We start from the raw sequence: 21,622 nt of genomic DNA on the forward strand, positions 1-21,622 counted from the left end.
GTCTATAAATAGATGAATGAATAAAGAAGATGTGGTACACATACACAATGGAATATTATTCAGCCATAAGAGATCCTGCCATTTGCAGCAACTTGGATGGATTTAGAGGTATTATGCTCAGTGAAATAAGCCAGATGGAGAAAGACAAATACCACATGATTTCATTTATTTGTGGAATATAAAAACAAAGCAAAACAATGAACAAAACAGCAGTAGACTCACAGACACTGAAAAGTGACTGGTGGTTTCCAGCGGGGAAGGGTTGGGGTGAGTGGGTGGTTGTAGGGCATAAAGGGGCACAAGAATTCTCAATCACAATGTAAGTTGGTCACAGGGATAGCAGTACAGCATTGAGAATATAGCCAGTGATTCTGTAACAGCTTCCTATGTTGACAAATAACTGCACTATTGGGGGTGGGGGTTTAATAATATGGATAACTGTTGAACCATTGTGTTGTATATTTGAAACCATAATAAGATTGTGTATCAATGATACTTCAATAAAAAAAAGGGCTGTTAACATTCATAACAACAATAAAAAAAAAGCCTGCTGGTAGCTAACTTATTCATAACAGATTAAGAATATGTTTGCCAAGACCCTGAGCAGGATCATGGAAGCATTTAGCTGTTCCAGACATAAACCATTAGTTATTTGATTTTAGTCAAGCATATGGAGAGAGGGCTGGCAGAGAATCCAGAGGAGCAAGAAAAGTGTTTAGGTGCCCAAGAAACTCATGGCAACAACTGTTTTTGAAGCTGTAGAGACACATTTTTAACATTTTAACTAATATGACAGCACTAGTGTTATGTTAGTATAACATAATAGTACATGTTAGCTAAATATCAACCCTATGCAGAAAGATAAAGTTGAGAAAAATCTCCAAGACAAAAAATGAACAATTGTAAACAAATAATAAAATCAGAGATTCAGTCCAGGATATCAAGCATCTGAATAATAAACATTTCAGAAAAAAAGAGAAAATGAAATCATCAAACAAATAAAACAATATCCCAGAGAATTTTCAATACTAGGGATACACAGAATAGCTTAAAAACTCCTGGCTGAAAAAAATAAAACAGGTTATAAGTAAAAGATTGACAATCAGAACATGAGATTTCTCAAAAGTAGTACTGGAAGCTAGAAGATAATTGAAACACACTTTTAAAATATGAAGGAAAATGATTTTCAACCTACAATTCTATGCCCATGCAAGATATAAATAATGTGTACAAAAATTAATTATTTTGAGACTTGCAAGCTCTCAAAAAATTAACCTCCCAAGTAAGCACCCTTTTCTAGGAAGCTGCTGGATGAGTTCACCACCAAAACAAGGGAGTAAACATAGAAAGAGGAAAACTTGAGATCCAAGACACACAGGATTCTACATAGGAGACAGGTGAAGGATATTCCAAGGAATAAAGGGAAGCCCTAATGTCAGTTTAATAAAAACTTGTAAATATTGGTAAGATGGGGGAAGGGAAGTGTGTATGTGAAGGAGATATACAGCAGAGCTAATAAATCCTCATCTTCCATAGTGAGAAATCAAAAGATAATACCTAAATAGGAGATTTTTTTTTTAAAGAGTAGTACATCTCTTCAAAAAACATCAGAGAAGTGCCTAGAGTTGGAAGAAGTTGTCTCTAGTTAAGAACTACAATTAGAGATGATGGACCACAACATGGTAATTTTTAAGTCTTTAAATATTATTTGATAAACTGAATAGATATATTACTTTGCATAAAATAAAAATTCACTAAAAAAGTTTTGATTAAGAAAAATGTTTTAAAAGGCAAGAAAAGAGAAACCAAGACCAAGTAGGGATTGCTTTAAGTTGAACTTAACAGAAATTCAGTATTTTAAAGAAAAGTATATAATTATTACACTGTTAACTTAAAAGTCACATGATTATCCTGACAAATGTCAAAAATTATTCTATTGATTACTGAGAGGTATATTAAAATAATCCACTGTGATTGCAGAGATTTTTCTTTCTCCTTCCAGTTCAGTTTTTATTCCATAATTTTTGAAGTTTTGTCATTAGGTGCACACAAATTTGAGTTGTAGTAGTTTCCTAGAAAATTGAATTTTGAACTTTTATGCAACATCTCATTTTAAGGAATGCATTTTGCTTTAAAATCAACTAAAATATAAAGATTCAGAAAGGTTTAAAAGTAAAATTTTAGAAAGAGATGTGTCATTCAAACACTAACAAAGAGAAAGCTAGTGAAGCTATTCCCATATTAAACAAATTAAAAAATAACCAATATGGCTTATCAGATGAGCAAAAATTACCCAAAAAAATAAAGAGCACTAAGAAGGTGTGGGGAAACAGAAACTCTAGTACTTTGTCTTAATATAAACTGGTAAAAACTTCTGGAGGAAATACAGAGATATGTGTCTACAACTTCATAAGTCTATGAAAACTTGCTTCACAATTCCACTTTTAGAAATTTATCCTAAGCAAGTGTGAGAAATATACACTCACACAAAATGTGTGATATACATCTCACAAAATGTGAGAAATATACAAAGATCACTTTGCATAATAGTGAAAAACTGGAATGTTATGATAAACTAATGTTCAATAGCAGGGAACTGGTTAAGCAAATAAAAGCAGGATTATATGATGGACCATGAAAAAAAACCATACTGTATAATAATCTAATTACTGGGAAAGTCACAATAATATATTTATTTCCAGACTATAAATCAATGTACATAATATCATACCAACTTAATAAAAATAAAATGTATGAGTGTTTATACATGTGTATCTGTAAAGACATCAATAAAAACTACCAACAATTTCTCCATTTGAAGAAATACGGATTAATTTTATAAAAATTTGGACATTTTTACATTTTTCATGTTTTCTAAAGTAAGCTTTAGTACTTTTAAAATTTAAACCAACAACAGAATAATGGCAAATAACATTAGGGAAAAAATATTAACTAGTATATTTATTTAGCTCCTGTCATGTGAAGTAACAGACTAGTATAGCTTTTAAATCATCTGTTACTTGGAAATAAATCTTACTATTTGCTAACACAGCCACCTCACTTCTCTCTACTTGTTGTATCATACATTCTGCATAGGTAATGGAATAAAGATTGTTTCTTATATAGTGAATTCCCAATCAAAGAATGTGCTTACTATATAGAATCTGATATAGTGTAAATCGTATTTGATCAAAGATGATTCTGACTAGTTTACAGTTGGAATGTTATTCTTAATTTCTTACTTTAAAAGTTGTAGGTAAATCTTCATCTTCTGTAGGATCTATGTCAAACCAATGATCATTTGTATCTCCTATTTCTTGTAAGCTTTTATGAAATTCTAGCAGTCCTCCATTATACCTGGAAGGCATTTTAAAATCAGGTTAGTTTGAATGAGACTCTGTAACTAGCTAGTTTACTAATAAAATAAGTAACCCTTTTTTTTTGTGGTAAGTAGGGTGGTGAAAACCTCTGGCATGCTATAGAAATACAAATACTAGGACTCTCACCTGTGGTAGATTGGGATGAAATACAGGTGGAAGGGGAGGCAATAGATTATGTAGTAGCTCAAGCTTGAACAGTATGGGGGCCATGGTAATTAAAGGGATTGTAGAGTTGGTTGGCTTTTGTTTACTGTCTTGGAAGCCTTGAAGAAAGAGAATGACAGGCACAAGTCAGCCAACTATTGAGTCAGGACACGTGAAAGACAGAGGCCTCTATGGCAGCATTTAAAGAGACCCTCATCTTCTGTAGGCATAAGGATGATCTGTGATGAAAATCAGGCCCAGATTTAATCACAAGGTGGAACAAACCACAAAAGAGACCAAATGCAAAAACTTAACTACTATTAACTCACGACCAAGAAAACTAAAATGCCTCTATGGTAACATTTAAAGAATTCTTACCAACTCCAAACATGAAGGCAGACTGTGCTGAAAATGAGGTCTGGTATTTAATTTTAAGGATATAACAATAGCAAAGACCAAAAGCACAGCCTCAACAGGACTATTACACTAAAATCAGGGCTGTGATAGGGAACATGTAGACCCTGAGATCTGGAATGGGGACATTTTAGGTGAATATGCTTAGAAACAATGACTCCCTAAATTCCCCTGAGCCCTCTGGCTGACAAGGACCTCTTTCTTGCTAGAGTACAGTAGAATCCCTTTACTTAGGGACCATGCAAAAAAAAGTCTGAGGTACATGTCTCAAAGATGATGCCTTTCCTTTTCAAGATACTCACTTTCTCTGATCATTGCCTACAGATCACTAACTCCAGGATCAGTTATAAGCAGAGCCCAAGTGGATAGAATTCCTGCCCAGGAAGAAAAGGCTTATTCACCATAAAAACTGCAGAACTTTACTAGTTTTATTGGCAGAAACATAAGTGGGAGTGGATCTTAAGAACACTGAACCAATGGAGAGGGAAGCACATATTGATAATAGGACTCTTTCAGAATTCAAGATTTACTTTCCTAGCAAGGAGATTCAAAGCCAGTCCTAACATGCTGCTGAGAAGGCTACTTGAAGCCTGGACACACTCTAGGTCTGTAGTAACTGAGGTGGGAATGCTGTCAATTTCTTGGCATACTAAAGAAAGATCAGGGAGAACTTACTACAGAACCCACAACCAGACAATGTTCTCTGGAAAGACCCAGGGGACACTCCATCCATTAAGAAAGACAGAGTGAAAAAGGAACCATTGTCTTTGAGCAGCTCAGTGGCGGTTGTTCTCTACAGGCCAGGGATAAAGTAAATGAAGCTGCTGTATGACTGGGCTTTCTGGCGTAAATGGTCTGAAAAGTAGATTCTCTCCAATATTAATCAGTAAAAAGAATAAACAGTAGTTCGTAGGTCTGAGGGAAGGACAGCAATACAAATTCTTTGTCTTGGCTCAAAGCTATATTAATTCTCTCCACAATATAGACTAAAGGGACTCTGACCATGCTGACATTCTGCAAAAACCACACTGGCCCACTATATTGATGAAATCATGCTAGTGAGCAGGAAGTAAGAAATCCTCCAGATACTCTAGTAAAAAACAAGCATGCCAGAGGATAAATGATAAGCCTTGCAAAGAATCAGGTAACTACCACAGAGGTGACACTTTTAGAAATCTGATGTCTGCGTCCAGTAGTAATCCTTCATAAGGACTTGCTCAAGTAAACTGCCTAATCATCTTTTAGATCTCAGCCAAACATTATTTCCTCAGGGAGACTTCGGGTGCCCAGAACCAGACTGGGGTTCCTGTATAGCTTCAAATGCCCATTGTATTTTCCTTCATAGCTCTTTGTCATATTTTATAATTGGTTATTTGTGTAACTGATTTAAGGCCTGTAACCTTCCCTATATTGTCAGTTATATGAGGACAGGAACCATACCTTGTAAACCACTGTATTTCCAACACCTAGCATATTCTTTAGAATATGTTAAATGCTTAGCAAATAAAATTAATGAATTATGCTACAAATGGCTAAGGGCCTCCACATAGGAAGTGAAAAGATAGCCTATAAGGTTGCCCTGTACAATTTCATTAAATATGTAATACCCAATATTACCAAAACTCAGAATCTGGACCCTTTTAATACTTTATCAGCTCATTTATATCTTAAACAACTATGCTAAGTGGTGTTAGTAACTACAACTATCATTTATTAAGAATAGCACTTTTGTGTCCTGAGCACTGTGTTAAATGATCTGTAACACGTTTATGAGGTAGGTACTGTTATTAATCCCATTTTATAAATAAGAAAAACAATAAGGCTTAACAACATTAAGTTCCCTGGGGTCATCGATTGGGGCAGAAAATGTATTTGAACACAGGTCTGTCAGACTTTGAGCCTATGTTCATAATGTCTTTGCTATACTGCCCCTTATTGCCATGGCCTGTTAAGTTTGATATTTAATATTCTCAAATACATTAAAGAAAATGTCATCTATACAAATATTGTGATTAAAACTTTATTCCCATTTCACAATGCTTGAAAGGCAAGATCTACCCATTAATTAAAATCCCTTACCTCTTCTGAGCACATCGAAGCAAACTGCGTCCAAAATAAACTAAAGACATAAAGTTTTCACAAATTTCATTTTCTTGGATCACCATCTTCATCACTAGAAATTTATTCTCAGCTTCTGTGTAATCCTGTAGTAATATAAAACTAGGTTTGGCTGATGTAAAAGGCATTTTTTTTCTTTTGTAATAAACAATTCTTTCTCAAACTGGGTAAGTTAGGGCTGCTTTAATATTGATCCAGTTATGTGATCATTTACATCTATAATCCTAGCATCTCTGTAAGTGATCATACAGATAATGTACTGTGATTAAAATATTTATTTATAAAAAAATCCGAGACCTTCTCTAACCAATATTTCAAAATGAAGATTAATTAAAACAACTTTTATATTTAAAACTGACAAATGTTATTAGCCCAAAGAAGGGCTTGTCTAATGTCTGTGGGAACAAAATTCTCTATTCTTCTTAATTTTCTTTCTAATTAGAGAACAAATCTCCCTAATTTTTCAAATAGGAAGTGACTTCTTGAGCAGTCTCTTTTGGGGAAGAACTATCTTGATCATAAAAGCAATACAGCTTCAGAAGCAAAGATTGGGATCATTTCTAATAAATGCTTGCTACAATTATTTGAACAAGCATAATGGCTTTGGTCTCCCTGGAAAAAAAAGCCACATAGCCTTATGTAAAAATATTCTCTAGCACATACACTAAACAATAATTAATATTACATGAAATTATTTACAATGGGAATGTTTTTGAGTTTGGCACTTATAAATTCTACTTCATCTAATTAGAAAGTCATATTTATATATCTAACTTAGAAAACCAAGTAGAGTATAAATTTGGAAAGACAAAGAGTAAAAGAATTATCAAGGTTGCAAGGAAAATATGGAGATTAAAATCAGGAAAAGAGAGTATTAAATTTAAAAGACCCTCAGAAATCACCTGGTTAACTCTCAGATTTTTATTTTTTGGACTCTATTCAACAAAGTATTTGAGGTAAAATTCGTATTTCACAAAAGGCATAAGATTAAGACCAGTGAGATTAAGCTACACTACGAAATGGATTAAAATGGATTAGGTGAAACATGCTAAACAGTTTTGTCTTACATAAATGGTAAGCATCTAAAAGATAAATAAAATAAGTAAAGTTATAAGCTAAAATTAAGTTTCCTCTATCAATGTGAAACTTTTAGTTTCACAATACAGTCTCTGGCATAATTACTCTATATTGTAAATATACAACAGAAAAGTCACTGAAAGGTTTCAATTTTTTAGAGAATCTAAAAATTCAATATTTTAATTTGTTAAAATGAAGTCAGCATATGTGAAAAAATTTATGAGCAAATAACATGCTACATACCTCTTTCTTCCCTCTTTCAGTGAGTGCTACTCCATACAAAAACAGTAATGTCAAGTAATAGCCAATATTAATCTGATGTGCCTAAAAAGATAAAACATATTTTACTTGGTTATTTAGACTAAGTCACTTTTCAGTATAACAAGCTTAATTAAATACCCTAAGCCTATCTAGTAATTGTTAAAAATAGTAAAAAGTATCATTATTTTATCAACCAACTAATAATAACTATAGAGAATTTTAAATGTTTTTGATAATTTGACCCAGAAGAAGATAGTAAATAATCTTAGAATAATCCATCAGTCTGATTAAAGAAAATGAAAGCCAGTGATATCAAGATCTGTTATATTAAACCTTTCAAAAAAAATTCTTTCTCCTTTTTCTCCCTCCCTCACTCCCTCTTCCTCCTTTCCCCTTATATTTTAGGTCTCAAGAACACTTTAGGTAATAATATAATGAATACCCAAGTATCTACCATACATCTTAAAAAAATATGATAATTTCTTTAAAGTATTTTATTGTCCATGTGTGGGTTTTGCTTTAATAGTACAAACATAAAGCTTGTCACTTCTTCAATGAAAAATTAAAACACACAGATATTTCCTTCATTTAAAGATGGTCTATGCCAAATTATAGAGAACAGATTAGAGAGGGTGAGGGGTACATGTAACTATAAAGGGGTAGCATAAGAGAGATTTTTGTGGTAATGGAATAGTTCTTTTGATTGCAGGAGCAGTTACACAAATATACACTTAAGACACAATAGCACAGGATACACATCTGTGCATAAAAAAGTCAGCCTGAGACTGTCATCCTTAGTAAAGGCCTGATTGCAAAGCTGACCCATGGCTGGTGTCTGGAACCTTGGATTTCAGGAGTGTTCCCAATGTTCTCTAACTGACAAGTGTAGGTCACTGTGCCTAATTGTTTATGCAAACAATGTAATATATGCTAAACACCTGGGAATTTCTTCTGGGTGTCTGGAATTTTGACATAAGCTAGGCAAAGGCTGCCTAACTGACCAATCCCCAGTACAAACCTTGGGCACTGAGTCTCTAATGGGCTTCCCTGGGCAGAAACATCATACACATACATATGTTGCTGCATTTTTTTTGTGGAAAGAGGGGGAGGGAGAAAACATAAAGAAGTATGCAGTTGGGACTCCTCCAGATTCTGCCTATGTTTTTCCCCTTATAATCTATCTGGGTGTTTATTTTTACTACATCACTGTAATAAATCTTAGTGTGAGTACAACTACATACTGAGTTCCATGGGTCCTTCTGACTATAGGGTGCTTGGAGACTCCTGACACAACACCTACTGTCAACTTTTTGGCTTTGATAATATATTGGGGAAACTGAGTGAAAGGTACACCAGGACCTCTCTGTACTTTTGAGTTGTATAGTTATATTTTTACTACTGTGTATCTAAATTATTTTAAAATATGAAGTTAAAAAACTGTCTATGGAGAAAAATATTATCCATTCTGTTCATAAGCTCTCTACGAACTGAAGATCATAATCATATCTTTCATCACATTAATTTTTTTCACTGAGATTGTGCCATACCATAAACAAGATTTCTTCAGATACATTAAGGGTAAGCTTTTATTATAGGGTATGAGCTTTCTTTTTAAACTGATCTAACTGTATTCTCTCACCAGCACACTTCTTAGGCCAACAATGTACATTTATGAGATAATTGGCTGGGGTAGAAGTTTGCCTTCAAAGTAATCTCAGTGAAGCAGAAGTGTTTGCTCTCACTGGACTGAATGAGTTTGTGAGTGCAAACTCCCCTGTAATACCTTACTGTTTTCCAGCTTAAAATTCCCATCTTTCAGAGGTATATAATATGGTTCAAAGTGTAGTTATTTAACTTCTATGCCTAAATTTCTAATCTAGAAAATGGGAATAATGAGATGGAATGCCCGTGAAGAGTAGGTGAGCTAATCCTTGTCGTATAGCAAACACTAAATAAGTGTGTTATTATTTTGTAACTTAAAAAAAAAAACTAGCTTCATAAATAATACAACAGAGCCTTTGGCTCATACAATTCTAAATAAAAAAAACATTTGAGCACAAGATAAGATGCAGAACTGTGGTAATCCTATAACTAGAAGTAGAAGGCAAAGAACTCAGGAATTTAAAGATGGAAGTTGTACATTTCTAACCTACATCCTGCCCTTTCCTCTCTACTTTCCCCCCATTAGCAGAGATTATTCCAAGTACTAGAAATGGATTTAGAGATGTTGCTGGCAACTAGCTCCCTGCTTTATCCTACTGCCACCTTCTAAAAGGCTGCCCTGCTTCTCCACGGTGGCCATGAGGAACAGGGAGAGATATCTACACACAGCAGTAAGCAGTAGACTGCTCTGATCATGACAATTCCAATTCTACTAAAACATTCTAGAAAGAGAGGGAACATTTCTGTTTCCTAGTTTAAGACTCATCTTTGAAATAATGCCTAAGTAGAGAAGGCTAGGCAATCAGCAACTGTTAATGCTGATTTTATACTGATTTATTTCATTGTTTAGCAATTTGGTCAGTGAGAGAAAAAGCAGATCTACAGCACCCCAAAAGTTCTTCGAATTACACATTGATGGAAAAATCCCCTTTCCATGACTCCACCTAGAATTTCACTAGGGTAGTGTGTATCACCTCCTAGAACCCTGGTTCCGAGGGTCCTAAGTAAGGATGACTTTTCCACCTCCTTGTATGTCATTATAATATGGGATTTAGTGTCTTAGGCTACCTTGTTTGATACCTGGGTTGTCTTTTCTTGAAGATAACTAATCCATCTTCTATATATGTACAAAACTTAGTTTACTTTACAGATCCACATTATTGAAAAAATTGATTTTTCTTTTTACTATCCTATACTATTGGTTGTGATTTTTCATGCAAGGTCTATTTTTCTTCTGGTTTTTCCATTTATTTTTCAAGTATCATTTGACCTTAAATATATATCTTGTCAAGTTTATCACACATGAGTACTCAGTAACAGATGGCAGAAGTTTTAATTTTTATAAATATAGAAATATCATAAGAAAGAGGATCTGATTAATAATTAGGGGAAAGGAAATAGTTTTTGACATTTATGACTCTTCATTTTTAATGGGGAAAGCCCATTTTTACTAGTTTAAGTTTCTCTTTAAGATGAACAATTGTATGGTAGGGGAAGGGAATAGGCTCATTAAAGAGATGCAGTCATAAACAAGTACAAGACACAAGAATGAAATTAATTTATGTGTACCTTTCTCTAGAAGTTAGAGGAAAATACAAATTGGTCTACACTTTAAAATAAGCATGCATTGGCTGCTCTCACATTGAAAAATGTTGTCCAAATCCGTTATTTCAAACTCACAAAAGCAAACACTTACAGTATAATTAGTAGCTTGAATATTCCTAAGTGCTGCTTCCAATTGTGTTATCAGGAAACGTAAAGTCAAAGTAGGAACGATTTCCTCCCCATTCTGGCTGTTAGCTGCAACTTCCCTCTGTGGAAAACAATTTGGTTGCAAATTTACTTAAAATAGACCAAATATCTACATACATTTTTATTATATGAATAATACATACTTATTGTAGAAAATGTGGAGAATAGAAATAAAGATGGTTTTAAAAAACAATCCACACCACCCAGATACAACTGCTCTTATATTTGTCAGTTTTTAAGCAGCCTGACAAATCTTTATAACTATTTCCTCAAAAAACTAAAACGCATTCCTACATCTGCCAGACAGTTGGCAACATCCACTTCTTCAGAGAAAAGTGGCAATCCTACTTTTTTCTCACACCTTCTATTCTCTAACACAGCTAAAATCTTCCTTTGAGCCCTGAATATGTGGTACACAGGAAAGCTGGCATTAATACCAACCACAGAGCAAGCCATCTTATGCTGCAATCTGACTGGAACCAAGATATGATTTATTACGTACTATCACTTTTACATAGATGAAATGAAAGGAAGGACTATTGCCTAATCTTTGTGTCCATTCCCCAATGCTTTGTACCCACAAATGCTCGGCTTACATTACAGTATGTGCTTAATGATGTGTTTATTATCTGTGTGGAAAATTTAATGTATACTTTTTTTAACTTGGTCTTTCCAGTGAACAATACTTCCCTGTTTTTCTCCTAGCCAACTAGATACTTTATTTCAGTCTCCCCAGCACTCAATTTAATGAACCTCGTCTCTATCAACACACATTGTTGATAGGTAAAGTAATCCACTGTCAGATTTTTAAATAATGTCTATACACTGACAGTTTCCAAATTTATATTTCTAGCTCGGTACTACCACCTAAATTCCAGACTCATATATCCAACCATTTGCTCAACAATATCCCTTGAATTTGAATAGGTATACAAAACATAACTCGACCTCTGTCAAATAGTCTAGATAGTTTCAAATCAATTATCTCAGTGAGGACAACTGAAAAGCTGGACAAAAATATAAAAATATTAAAACACAAAAATTTCATTTCTCTGGAAGCAGCAGCAGAATAACTGAAAATATCTGGGGTCACTATGTAACGGATTGGAAGGTTCAGGGATACAAAACTGACTTTTGGAGCTACTTTTCTTTGCAAGGCAATTGCCATGTTTACTTGTATCTGAGAGGCTGAGAAGCTAGGCAGAGCTCTTAGAAAACTTGCAGGGCTAGGGGAAAAATTGTAGTGCATGACCTATCATGGAAGAGGGGCCCTGGCAAACACCTCATTATTTGGGTTGTGACCCTGAAGAGATACATCCTTGAGTAGGTGTGTCTACTTTGGTTCCAACTGGAAACAAAGGCTAACAGAAGGATGTGAATGTAAGCAGTTTATTTGGAAGGTACAAAGAAAAATGATAAGGAAGTGGAGAAGTGAAACAAGGAAGGGAAAGCAGAGTTTAAATTAGTGGGTGTGTTATTAAGGTAGTTACCCCACAGTGAGAGTCTGGGATTAATACAAGGAAACTCTGGAAAACTGAAAAATACCAGCCTCCATATTATCCAACTCAAGGATAAAGAAAACTGGTATATTTATACAATTTATTGATTGACTGCTTCCTGTGTTGTATGGGAATAATTATTCCTTGGGACTTCCTGCGTTCTGCAGTTCCAGAGGGAAAAAACAAGGCCTGAGACAAAGAGATACAGATATTAAAAACTGGAAACTGTCCAGAACATACTGAAATGATAACAGTTCAAGAGGCTAAAGAGTATGGGTAGATCACTGATAGTAAATGCTACAAAGGGTACACCATAAATGGACCCTTCTTTGCAGAGATATGGGTTGATCTGCCCATTTCACCATTATTATTAATGATTTTTGTCACACGTAAAAGTTCTGCATGTATTTGGGTTTATTTCCCAAATTTTTCTTCTATTTTCTAGACTTGTCTATAGAGTCAAGAGCAAGTGACATAATCTTTCAGTTATTAGAGCTTCATAGTAAGTTTTAATATCTAAGTGGGCAAATTCCCAGTCCTTTTCCCCTATACTATTTTTTCATAATTCTTTTGGTAGTTCTTCCTTTTATTTCCATTTGAACTTTAAATTAGCTTTTAAGTAACCATAACAAAAAAAGATCCTTTTGTCAATTTTATTGCAATTATGTGATATTTGTAAACTTTAATTTTGGGAAAATTGACAGCTTTATCACATTGTATCTTTCTACATGTATTGCTTTTTATTCAGGTCTTCTTTTCTTTATTTTAATAGAGTTTTAGAGATTTTTTTTTATTTATAGGTTTAAAATTGAATAGTGATTTCTAAACTTAATGTGAAGAAAACCAGTGTGTATTAACTAAAATGCAGATTTTGATTCTTTAGGACTAGTGTAGGGTTGAAGAAATCTCACACAGGTGGCTTAGGAAAAACTTTAAGAAACACTAGTTTACACCTTACATTTCTTAAGTATTTTCCTAGGTTTTTTACCTTTTTTCTTTTTATAAATACCTATCTTTCATTTTTACTTAATTGGCTACTGTTTGCATAAAGTCCACTGATTTTATTGTTGTTGTTTCTGGGTGATTTCCAAAAAGTAAAAGGGAAATAATGGCATTTCCAATCAATTTCAAACCAGAATACTGTGACAAATTATCTCAGTGGATGTTATAATTGTATACACCCTTCAGATATTTTCAGTTTGTTTGTGTTTTTAATCATAATAGTATTAATTTTTTTCATGGAAATAACTAATGATGTACTCTTTCACAGGAAAGGCAAAGTGACCTTTTCAAGACACCTATGGTGTTTTGCTCCCTTCCTCTCAGTTAACTGCAACAAAGAAAAGAGTGGAACATTTTAACTTCAAAAAACTCCATTATTTAAGAACTGACATCCATCTTCTGCGGAAAGTTCTAGAAAAACTATTTGCAAGCTGGAAATCTATAATATATTCTCTAGAATATTTATTTTACTCATAAATATAAACATTTTTGACATTACTTTTCTTTATCTTACATTTTTGAAAAATGTGTCAATATTTTACAAACTAGGAAAACCAAAAGTAGTCCCCTGTCCCAGAGTGACATGTAATAGGGTTTTAAATGGAATCAGAATAAACACCAGACTTTACAGTCAACAGCTTATAAGCTACTAACCCATATTTTTACCATTATTCTTTAAAGGGTAACACTAACTAATTACATATTTAATTAATAAAAGTCTATGGTCATGGCTGACACCAAAATCCTTCACAAAAAGTAAGATGGGGATTCTAAGACCTTAGCTGTGCTGTTGGGGTTTAAAAAAAAAGAAAGGGTAATTATGAAATAATAAGAAATATATATATTGATCTCCGCTCCTATTTTCTACTAATATTTGATCTTTGACACTGGTTCTTGACAGAGTTCCTAGAACCCTTGGAATTTCCTGGATGATGGGATTCTTTTGTTATAATGAGGTGGGCTCCTGGATGAGGGCTGGTCACCAGAAACACCAAATCATTATTAAAAGCTTAGAGCTTTCACATAGGGAGAGGGGCTGAACATTGAATTAATAACTGATCATGCTTATATGATGAAGTCTCCATAAAAATTCTAAAAGTATGGGGTTTGGAAAGCTTCCAGTTTGGTGAACACATCCTTATGCCAGTAGGTTGGCACAACCCAGTTCCACAGGGATAGAAGTTCCACACTTAGGACCCTCCCAGACCTCATTCTATGTATCTCCTTAATATGGCTGTTTACATGCATCCTTTATCACATCCTTGTTAAGTAATCAACTGATAAACATAGGTAAGTGTTTCCTAGAGTTTTGTGAGTTGTTCTGGCTAATTACTGAACCTAAGAGGGTGGGTCATGGGAACCCTAATTTATAGCTAGTCAATCAGAAGAACAGGGGACAACCTAGGACTGGTGACTGGTATCTGAAGTGGGGAAAGTCACGTGGGACTGAGCCCTTAACTTGTGAAGTCTGATGCCAACTCCAGTGTACAGTGTCAGAATGGATTTGTAGGACATTTAGATAGTACAGAACTGGCTGGTGTGGGAATAAACCCACACTGTGTCACATGTGTTGTGAGTGTGGTAGTAGTGTAAGAGCGAAGAATCATAGTGTGTTTTCTGTGGTGTCAAAAGTCACCACAGAATCACAGAACTGTACTTCTGCCCCAGAGAACAATTATGATCTTACCTGCATAGTTTGGAAGGAAAAATCTTCTTGTAAGAACTTCTTAATGTGAGGGACCACACCTTTAGGTAGAGTATTAATTGCACTCAATAACTTCTTCACTTCTACTAGTAGGTTAATAGAAACAAGATCAGTAGGTTTGTCCTTTTCCTGTTTGTCCTAGAATATATAATTTATTAAAAGTTCACTCAATTATACATGTTCTTATTTACTTTAATGTTAAAACTTCAATGCCAAAGCATTAAAAAAAGAACAAAGTACCTTTACATACTGTATGTACATCACTGACAGAACTATAGAAAATCCAAATAAAAATAAAACATTCTCTCTACTCTTCAGGAACTTACAACATAGCAGAAAGTTTAAGACCAAAACTCAAGAAGCTAAATATAGGGAAGGCCATCAGAAATTCATTTGAAAGATGTAAAAAAAAAAATAGAGATTCAAAGATGGGAATGATTATACCTTTTTTTGTAGGGTGGTGGGATAGGAAAAAAGGCTTTAGGCTTAAATGTGAGTGAGACCTTAAAAAATGGTTACCATTAAGAATTCTACATGTACTGAATTGGTCCATTTAAAGCATAAAAAATGCTAAGTTTCAAATATTACATAGTTTATTCTTTATAATAATGTGAAAACTTTATCTAAGAGTGCTTTTTACATTATGTGACTGATGCTTCAGCTACTAAACACACAGCAATTAGAAAATAAATAGAATGAATCTGTAAAAGTTTAAATTATAAACAAAGTAGTAAAATAGAATTACTCTTACTCATCATCTCAATTTGGTTAGAGCTGAATAAGTAGTAATAATCCTGGAACTTCAGGGACTCATTCTTACAGACCTAACAAAGCCATCATTAATGGTTAATTGATAGCTATATGGTCAAGTCCTATATAGAATGTCTAATAACATAGTTGTCAGGAATGGGTGGCCAACAGAAATGGATAAGCAACTAGAACAGATGAATGATGGCCTTCCTTCAAACCTTAACAAGATAACCACAGTTCCGATACTCTGTTGCAAGAGGAATATGAGTATTCCTGAATAGATAAGCTTCTTACTGAAGAGGCCATGCAGAGGTTGAGTCACTGAAAATGCCCTGAAATGGGGTGACTCCTTGACTATCAGGTTTCTAACAGATCTGAACTACCCAGGAAAGTGACTAGGAACCAAAAAAGTCTATTATAGGACCATCTGTCTACTCTCAGCCTCTAGGATTGAGACTTAACATTTAGATTCTTCCAACCCCATCAATACCTAGAAAATAGACCATACATTTCATAGTGTTTCATTATATGAAAATTACATTCAAAAACAGGAAAATGTTAATTTGCTAAATCTTGGTGAAGGGTATGTAAGTGTTCACTGTATTATTCTTGCAGTTTTTCTGTAGGTTTAAAATTTTTCTAAAAGTTAGAAAAAATCAACTTCCACTAACTAACTAGACAAATCCTTATAAAGAACAACAACCGTCAGTAGTGCCTATATTTCAAACTAAAGGTCAATTCTGTAGTCAAAAGTCACCACAGAATCATCTAATGCTAATTACCAAACTGATGCACAAGGAAGATTATAGCAGACATAAAATAATAGGGAATAATTTAAGTTTCATGCTTATTTAATAACTGTAACTTATCATCAATATAATTTTAAGTTTTTAAGTCAGTTGTCACAATATTTGATGCTCAATCCATTTTTGGAAAATTGAGTGAGCATCTACACCAAATTCAGGTCAAAGTTTCCACCTCTCTTGCCCTTCTGTATTCCCAAATCTCTATTTATTAATATCTTCTCTGGATTTAATCCCCCTGGTTCAAGTGTACATCCCTATTTACATTTATACATATTCTATTTTCTCTGCAACAGTTTACAGTGATAATCTCATGCAGATGAATACTATGGTCACTTTATGTCTATATATTTCCACCTAAATTACTGGATAACCTTTATAAACTTTATTAGCAATATAATACTTTCATAAAACTATGTGGAAGGTAAAAACTACACCATCATGAGCATAACAAAGAGCTCTTCATCCACTCTTTAATAAATAAAAGCACATGTGATAGTCAAATGTGTGTGTATGTGTCTGTATTTTAATTTACCATAAAATACATTGTCACTGGCAATAAAAATCCTAGATTAATGTGTATTTCAGTTATTCTTCCGTTTAAAACTTGAAGTGCTAACAGTAAAGGTGATAAAAACAGGGAAGAGAATGAACTTCAGGAACTCGGTGAAATTTCTTACTAAATAAAATTAGTTGTGTGTTTGCATGTACACAGTTTTCATTTGTTTGGATTTCACTTTTAAAAGATAAAAATGGGATTTCATAAAACTGTTGGGATGTTTCTGGGCAAATCAACTCAATCATCTACTAATTTTAACTTACAATGTGGACTGGTTCTTGGAATGATAACTTTGAGACACAAGTATCAATTATTAAATAAAGATTTAATTACTAAGGTGGGAAAGCGGACTCACCCCAAAATTTTTAACAGATAGACTGACTAGATTTACCACTACATTCTCAAAGAAATTAGTCATTATTAACTTAGTTACAGTTAATGAAAATTAAATCTTCTCTTACCAGTTGATTAGCTGATTTTTCTACCTTATTCTTGATTTCCTCCTTAGACTGTTCTTCAAGAGGATCTCTACTTTAAATAAAAAAGAAAGGTCTAGTTAGTGCATCTCCTTACCAAGAACACAATTAAATAGTTGTAGTAAAGAACAAGTGAATTTCTGTCTGAAAGTTTCAGAATTGTAAACACTGTGTAGCAAAGACCTACAATGGTGGCAGGTGTCATGCCTCTTTAGGGACTTCAGTCAAAGAAAAGCTATTTATGCTATGGTTTTACAGGATGCTGGATGGTGGGAAACAAAATAGAAAGATGATATAAAAAAATTTTTCATCTTTAACAAATACGCAACAGACCAAAATAATGGGAAAAAGTTAACTTTATAGCACTGTTTCCATGTAAAGAAAAAAGGTTCTTGAAAAGGCTGTTTTATTTTGTGTGTTATCTATGTGAATGTTCATGAAGATAATAAAGGTTTGGAAAGAATCCATCTTATATAGATGTAGATCACTCTATTTTTTGTTTCAGGTTCCTGATCTTACAATTGTCTAATTTTCCAAAATGATATTTTAAAATTGAGGCAGATTATTTAGAAATTATTAACTGTTTTTGTAAAGTGGAATAACTTGACAAGTTTTGCTTTTGGCATTGGCTCAAAATGTGGACATACACAGTGTTATATCATGAACTGAAAAATCATTTATAAAATTGCTTTTGCCTACATACAGAACCATGACACAGAATCTATAAGAACCGTAACATAGGATCATATATAAATTCTCTTATTTCTATGCACTAACAGAGATAAAACTGAGGTGAGAAACATATCAATTGATTTACTCAGAACTGTACCTTTTAAATAGTATCCTATTTTACTTCACACTTATGTCTCATTTGACAATTATTTATCATCTACTATGTGCTGATTTGTCAGGAGATATTGGGGCAGATAAACAGTATAGTATTATCCACACAGCGAAAGTTTCAACAAGATGATTTATACATGCAAACACTATTTGACAAGATGACTCTAAGTGCTCTTTAAGATGTCACAGTAAAGAAAAACCTGTAAACTGTCTTTTCCTCCACTTCTAAGCCCCACTCCAAAAAGAAACACAAAGAACTTCCTTATATTACCAAGGAATGAAAAATATTGCAGCAGTATTCTGAAGCCTCTCAACTTTGAGAAAGAGTACAAAATGTTCTCAAATGTATATCGTCCTTGCTAGCTCCATTTCATGATCATTTATTTACCCCTTAACCAAGTAGTTTCAGTCTCAGATGCATTTTAAAATCACTTGTGAAGCTTCTGAAACATCCAGATATCCAAACCCTACTTCAGAGCTGATTATTCAAAAGTGTTGGATGTGAGCTGCTATGTTTTCCATAGGTTTTATAACAAATTTTGATGTGTAAACTTAACTAATCTCCATTCCTCCCCAACATTAAAATAGCTCTATTAAAGATTACTAACTAAATCCTATTTTCTATTTCAATAGCTTTGTCTTAGCTCTTCATTCTACATGGCCTTTCTTCATCATTTAATATTGTCCATTATACCCTCCAACCCTCCTTGAAAACCTGAATTCTTTGCTGCTGCTGGTTCTCCTCTTAGCTCTCCTAGCCATCCACTTCTCAGTTTGTACCACTAGTTATCCCTCTTCCTCTCATTCATCTTTTTCATTTATCTTAATAACTTTTAATATATAACTATATACATTAACTCTATCAAACCATGCTTCTGGCATATTAGCATAGGAAGCAACATCAGCAGTCATACATAGCAGCCACTTTACTTTATAGATGGGTAAACTGATGTCCAGAGAGATTACATAACTTCTTATAAGTTATATACCTAGAAAGTAGCAAAACTAAAACTAGATACAAGACTATATTTTTCTTTTGGTAGTCTGCTTTTACCACCTGTATATTTTGTTTTGCTGCTGGGAGAACCTGAAGTTTTACTATAACAATATATCCTGAAATATACATAGTATATATAGTAATGTTCCATTGTTATCCTTTTTCTTACTACTTTTCTACTTATATCTATCCCATTTATGCCCCTGTATAAACACTTTAAGAAGATAGGCATCAGGCCCTTCTTATTTACTACTTCACCTCCAAGTATCTATCCCAACATCTGACTTAAAGTAGGCATTCAAATATTTATTGAATGAATGAATATAAAAACAAATAAGTGAGCAAACTCTCATGAATTCAATTAGTACCCCATTCTAATGATTTCCAAATCTGTATCTCTAGCTTTAGTTGTTCCTTGATGCCATATTTTCAACAATCTACTAGACAACTTCCACAAGGATCTCTTAGCAGCAACTCAATCTCATGTCCAAAACTCAACTCATTATCTGACCTCTCTTTTTCACACACACATTAAACTTGTCTCCTTTTTTGATCCCCATGTTAGCTAACAACACTGCTTCCTTCTGGTCATTAGAAACCTTTCAGCCATCCCTATTTCTCTTTTGCCCCTTTACTTATATTTAAATAATCATAGAATTCTGTGTATTCTAGTTCTATAAATCACTGTTCTTACTGTTTTCTATTCCTACCAGTACAAGCCTTCATCAGCTTTTTCCTGATTACAAGTGCCATATCTTGTCATCCTATCTTTCCCACTCTCAGCAGATGGAGTCTTTCCAAAATAGTGTAAATTTTCCTTTCTCTTATTAAAATGTCAATGGCTCTGCACAAAATAAAGACAAACTCCTTGCAAACTGTTGCAATCCTCCCCAATAATTTATCTTAAGTACTTTTTCTTGCTATTTCCTCAGCCAAATGACCACTCACCCTCCCATTTCTACAGCCATCAAAATGCTTATCCTTTATAGCTCAGTTCAAATGTCACCTTGCGAAAACCCATTCAACCCATCAATAATTCTTGTTCCACTCTATATACAGCCACAGCATCTCTAATATAACACTTATGCATGCATTTTGCCTAGAGGTATAACTTTTTAAATATCTTCCTACTATGCTATAGTTCTAAGTACATAATTATGTTTTAGTCTTCCCTAAGCATCGAGGAAGTCAATAAGTGCTTGTAAAATTAATTAATAGATCACACTATTTATTATATGAGACAGTTCAAGGCAGGAGGGAGATCTCTATTACTAACCTGCTGTTTAGTGTTATATGGTAGAGGCATAGGCAAGCTGAACTTGCCCTAGTTGGGGGGCATAGATTGACATTTGGTCTGGGCCCATTTGAATCATTCAATAGTCTTCATGTTGTGCTTAGGCTACCTTCTATAAAATGGGAATAACAGGATCCGCCTCATAGAACTGATAGGAGGTTTGCCTAAGTTAACATTTGTAATAACATTTAAAACAATGCCTGGCAAAGAGTAAATCTATTTAAGTACTTGTTAAATGATAAATAAAACATTACTTTTGGTGAGAATACCCCTGATGTGGCAAGCTGTGGTACACTTTTCAATTTTTAGCTCTTTAACCAGGATGTGGTCCTCAGAAAAATTTTCTAAAATTAGATTCACCCAGTCTGAATTTCCCACTAGTTGAAGTTGCAAAGTTGTCTTGAAGCATAAGGGTATCTCATTCACACTAACTTCCCAACATTGCATGGAAAAGACAAATCGTGTGTATTTGCAATGCAACATATGAGACTCATTTTTGTTAACCCATCCCTTACCTCACAAAAAATTCTTCTGGTAGAGAATCCATGCTGCACAATGTTCTTTTGCAAGTCTTATTCTAATGCTTCAGAGTAAGTTTTACCTCTGATGTTTAAAGCTGTAAGGCAAGTAATATTTTTAGTGGGAATGTAGGATTGTATTCTTTCTCCTCACTATAAAAATAGTACATGACCATTAAAGAAAATTTTAAGACTGCTATAAAAGAAAATGAAAATCACAGTTTGACCATTCAAATCTCACTGCTCTACAGAATCAACAATGCTCTACACTACTGAATACTATATCAAAAGCATCACTCATGTTATTTTATACTCCTAGTATATATTAGCAATGGCTACACACAACAGTTGGTTGTGGTTCCTTGACC

The 21,622-nt window shown here is 33.8% G+C and overlaps 1 protein-coding gene across 8 annotated transcripts in view; it reads right to left on the bottom strand.

Moving 5' to 3' along the window:
• DZIP3 (DAZ interacting zinc finger protein 3) overlaps positions 1-21,622 on the bottom strand; it is a 95,335-nt gene that overhangs the window by 60,943 nt on the left and 12,770 nt on the right. For all 8 annotated transcript variants that reach the window (XM_037017654.2, XM_073231701.1, XM_073231698.1 and 5 more), the window contains 7 exons: positions 21,252-21,352; positions 17,588-17,654; positions 14,997-15,152; positions 10,753-10,869; positions 7,377-7,457; positions 6,018-6,142; positions 3,243-3,357 (listed from right to left, as the gene is read on the bottom strand). In XM_037017654.2, coding sequence (XP_036873549.2) covers positions 3,243-3,357; positions 6,018-6,142; positions 7,377-7,457; positions 10,753-10,869; positions 14,997-15,152; positions 17,588-17,654; positions 21,252-21,283 — 693 coding nt within the window. In that variant the 5' untranslated portion in view covers positions 21,284-21,352. The remainder of the gene's footprint in view (positions 1-3,242; positions 3,358-6,017; positions 6,143-7,376; positions 7,458-10,752; positions 10,870-14,996; positions 15,153-17,587; positions 17,655-21,251; positions 21,353-21,622) is intronic.

The sequence above is a fragment of the Manis javanica genome, chromosome 3, assembly GCF_040802235.1.
Source record: "Manis javanica isolate MJ-LG chromosome 3, MJ_LKY, whole genome shotgun sequence".
Lineage (NCBI taxonomy): Eukaryota > Metazoa > Chordata > Mammalia > Pholidota > Manidae > Manis > Manis javanica.